This window comes from Camellia sinensis, chromosome 10 (assembly GCF_055761805.1).
Source record: "Camellia sinensis isolate YWXY chromosome 10, ASM5576180v1, whole genome shotgun sequence".
NCBI lineage: Eukaryota > Viridiplantae > Streptophyta > Magnoliopsida > Ericales > Theaceae > Camellia > Camellia sinensis.
In genome coordinates, this window is record NC_138970.1 from 37,657,021 (window position 1) to 37,661,416 (window position 4,396).

Below are 4,396 nucleotides of genomic sequence, written 5' to 3' on the forward strand. Positions count from 1 at the left end.
ATTTATGTAGTTAAAAAAATCAAAATAAGAGAGCCAGATTGAATTGCACTTACGGTGAAAAAAAAAGGTTACATATTATTATTACTTAATATGTGTGGTCCATAATCACACAATGAAATTACATTTTGTATGCACTTTTAACTTTTGACGAAGAGAAACTTAAATGGTACGTGTACGTAAAAAAATCACACAAACTGTATAGAGAAATTAATGTGCGGCCGATATTCATTAAGAGTGTAATAGAATAAATTTAGAACATACACTGACTTTTCTGTTTACGTTCTTTCACATTTTAGTTTTTCCAAATTTTTGCGAATAGAAATATCTATGCTACACGCAAAAAGAACAAAAAAAAAAAAGAAAAAAGAAAAAAAGAAATACACAAAAGATTAATGTGTGGTCCATATTTATTATAGTGGAATCACACCAGGGCACACATTAATTTTGTGTGAACTTCTCTTCGCAATTCAAGTTGAAGTCTCTTTAGCATGACTTGGAAAAAGACCGGCATAGAACAGTGGGATGACTTTGAGGATTTAGCAGAATGACAATTTACGTCATTGTTTTTATATTGCAGGTCTTTTCAATAATGCAAATAGTGAGTGTTAAATCTGAAGTTTCTTCTTTCTGTGTCCATACTTAAGCTAAGATAGCTTTATGCAAAAATTCTTAGAATCTTGCAGTCAATATGTTTAAGCCTTTTAGGGTACTTCGCTTGTTTATCCTTCTGTCTGTGTGCATACCCACTAGCATCATACTAGGTGGAAATGAGACCGATTACTTAGCCATGCTTTCAATCAAGGCTCAAATAACTCGTGATCCAATGCTAGTCACAAGCTCATGGAATGATTCTCACCATTTTTGCCAGTGGGCAGGCGTTTCATGTGGTCGTCACCATCAAAGGGTCACTGCCTTGAATTTAGAGTCCCGCAATTTAGAAGGTTCTATATCTCCTTCCATTGGAAACCTTAGTTTCCTCAGAATCATTAATCTCTCAAACAACAGCTTCCAAGGTGAAATTCCTCGTGAAATGGGCAGATTATTCAGGCTGCAAGTTCTAAACTTGAACGGTAACTTGTTTGGAGGACAAATTGCAGCAAGCCTCTCAAACTGCAGTAACTTGAGGGTCCTTCGTTTAAGCAACAACAAGCTGATAGGAAATCTTCCTAAAGATGCTTTCACTCAATTAGTGCAGCTTCATATGAGCTCCAACAATTTGTTAGGATCAATTCCGCCTTCTTTTGGGAACCTTTCCACTCTCAAACTTTTCTTGGCGCAAAAGAATTTGTTGGAGGGAAGTATTCCGGACTCACTTGGTAGCTTGAAAAGCTTAACATATGTTTCATTATCGGCAAATAAGCTAACAGGTACCATTCCTCCATCTATCTATAATATCTCATCATTGACTGCTTTCGAGGCACCAAATAATCTACTTGAAGGAAGTCTTCCTCAAAATTTAGGCCTCACTTTGCCAAATATCAAAAGGCTTAATCTTTGGGGAAACCAACTAAGTGGATCGATTCCGATTTCAATATCAAATGCTTCAAAACTAGAATACCTTGACTTATCGCTGAACAATTTTTCCCCTGGAGTGGCTGTTAATTTTGGAAACCTAATGAATTTCTCGTGGTTGAGTTTATTTACAGCTGGTTTGGGAACCGGGGATGCCAATGACCTTGATTTCGTCTCCACTTTAGCCAACTGTAGCAAATTGGGTGTGATAGAATTACAAGAAAACAATTTTGGAGGTGTTTTGCCAAATTCCTTAGCCAACTTCTCAACCAAACTCCAATATTTAACTGTGGCGAAAAACAAGATATTTGGAAGCATACCAGCAGATATTGGAAATCTTGTAAGCTTAAATGCTCTAGATTTGCACTACAATCAATTGACAGGAAGAATTCCAAACTCTATCGGTAAACTTGATAAGCTTCAACAGTTGGGTTTTGGTAAAAACAAATTGTCTGGAGAAATCCCTTCCTCCATTGCAAATTTAACATTGTTGACCAAGCTTTGGTTAGAAGAAAATCATTTTCAGGGAAACATACCTTCAAGTCTTGGAAATTTCTTGGGTTTGATAGAGCTGCATCTTAATTGTAATAATTTGTCTGGTAGCTTACCACGAGAAGTAATTGGTCTCTCATCTTTGTCAATATCTTTGGACTTATCTGGAAACTGTCTAACTGGTCCTATTCCTTTGGAAGTCGGTAACTTGAGAAATCTTGTTGAACTAAATCTTTCTTACAACAAGTTATCTGGTGAAATTCCTACTAGCCTTGGTAGCTGTCATACTTTGGAATACCTTTATTTGGACAACAATGTATTAATAGGAGCCATTCCACAATCCTTGAGTTCTCTAAAGGGCGTTGAACAATTAGGTCTTTCTCATAATAACCTCACAGGTGAAATTCCTAAGTTTTTAAATAGCTTTCCCTTTCTAAGCATTTTAAACCTTTCTTTCAATGATCTTGAGGGAGAGATACCAACAGGGGGAGTGTTCCAAAATGCAACTGCAATTTCAGTTTTAGGAAATAATAAGCTTTGCGGTGGTATATCTACACTACAATTGCAGTCATGTGCTTCGAAAAACGCAAGAAAGTTAATTATTCCTATAGTTAGTGGGGTATTTGGTATAATTTTTGCATTATCTGTTCTATTGCTTTGTTGGCTTAGAAAGATGAGAAAGCAATCTATTGTGGCATCTTGTTTGATGGATTCTTCTATGGATATGTCATATAGAGAGCTCTTCAAAGCAACAAATGGGTTTTCTTCAGACAACTTGATTGGTAGTGGAAGTTTTGGTTCAGTATACAAAGGAATTCTTCACCCAAATGAAAAGGCTATTGCAGTGAAGTTATTAGATCAAGAAAATAGAGGAGCTTCACGAAGTTTTATCGCTGAATGCAAAACTTTGGGAAACATCAGGCATCGAAACCTTGTCAAGATTATAAATGCTTGTGCAAGTGTTGATTTCCAAGGTAATGACTTCAAAGCCCTCATATATGAGTTTATGGAAAATGGGAGCCTTGAAAGTTGGTTGCATCCAGCTCCACAAACAAGTGTTGCCCATAAGCAACCAAGAAGTTTAAACCTTTTTCAGCGATTAAACATAGCAATTGATGTGGCTTCTGCTTTGGATTATCTTCACAACCATTGTTATAACACGATCATACATTGTGATATAAAGCCAAGCAACATTCTTCTTGACAGTGACATGACAGCCCATGTTGGTGATTTTGGTTTAGCAAGACTCCTACAACAACCCAACAATGAACTTTCAAAAAGCCAAACTAGCTTTGTTGGTATAAGAGGAACTACTGGATATGCAGCACCAGGTAATCCACCATATATGCCTATGAAAATATATTTTGTGTGATCAATATATTGAGGTGGTGTACCGATGCCTCTAACAATATCACCTCAATGTCCTGGTTACGCAAAATATCACCCCTATTTTTAAACGTACAGAAGCATTTGCAAGTATAAATTAAAATTTATCATATGTGCATTGCAGAATATGGCATGGGGAGACGGGTATCCATTCATGGTGATGTATACAGCTATGGAATCCTCTTGTTAGAATTGTTCACAGGAAAAAGACCCACTGATGACATGTTTATAGATGGCTTGAACCTTCACAGATTAGCCAAAATAGCTTTGCCAAAAAGTGTGATGGAGATTATTGATCAGAAACTTATATCAACTGTAAAAGAGGAGGAAACAAGCAAAGCAAATTCCAAGACACGAATAGAAAGGGAAAAATTCATTGAGTGCTTAATTCTGATACTCAGGGTTGGAGTTGAGTGCTCTAAAGAATCACCAAGAGAAAGAATAACCATTGTTGATGCGGCAAACAAACTACATTTAATTAAGGAGATGCTACTTGGGAGAAGGGTTTCCACCAATGTGCAAATTGCTGAAATCGAGTAATTTAGGTACTCTCTTTAGGTGCTGGCCCTTCAAAATTTTCTTTTCAATTATGCCATTTGCACACAAATAAATTGCAAAAAGTTTCATAAGAGAGAAACGAAGGGTTGGGGCCGCTCTTGTGAAACTTTCTGTGTTTTATTTATGTCTAAGTGTACATTTTCTTTATCTTTCATATCTGATTAATTCATACATCATTAGACTGTAAAATATCTACAACAATGCTATGCAAGTTTGCCTTTTGTTTTATTTATTTATTTTTTTTTTTTTATCGTTGTTATGTAAGAGAATAGACTGATATATGCTTGAGTTAATTTGTCACTTGATTTTTTCTTTTGGTTAACATGCCTCGTTTGGAGAGTAATTATTTTAGTCAAAAAAATCAAAAGTTGTTATAAGTTGTCACATCACTCTCTCTATTTTTTTGCACTTCTTTTCGTAAAAAGTCAAAAAGTTACTACAATAATTT

At 35.8% G+C, this 4,396-nt stretch overlaps 1 protein-coding gene across 1 annotated transcript; it reads left to right on the forward strand.

Annotated features, from left to right (window-relative positions):
• Positions 1–309: 309 nt before the first annotated feature.
• Positions 310–4,138, forward strand: LOC114321412 (receptor kinase-like protein Xa21). Its single transcript, XM_082893352.1, has 2 exons — positions 310–3,335; positions 3,515–4,138. The coding sequence occupies exons 1-2, from the start codon at positions 689–691 to the stop codon at positions 3,928–3,930; spliced, it is 3,063 nt and encodes a 1,020-aa protein (XP_082749478.1). The 5' UTR covers positions 310–688; the 3' UTR covers positions 3,931–4,138.
• Positions 4,139–4,396: the final 258 nt, after the last annotated feature.

Bases quoted from the DNA above. Each gene is read 5' to 3' on its own strand.
- LOC114321412 (XM_082893352.1), top strand. From the start codon at position 689: ATGTTTAAGCCTTTTAGGGTACTTCGCTTGTTTATCCTTCTGTCTGTG. The intron at 3,336-3,514 runs GTAATCCACCAT...TGTGCATTGCAG, and splicing joins TACTGGATATGCAGCACCAG to AATATGGCATGGGGAGACGG.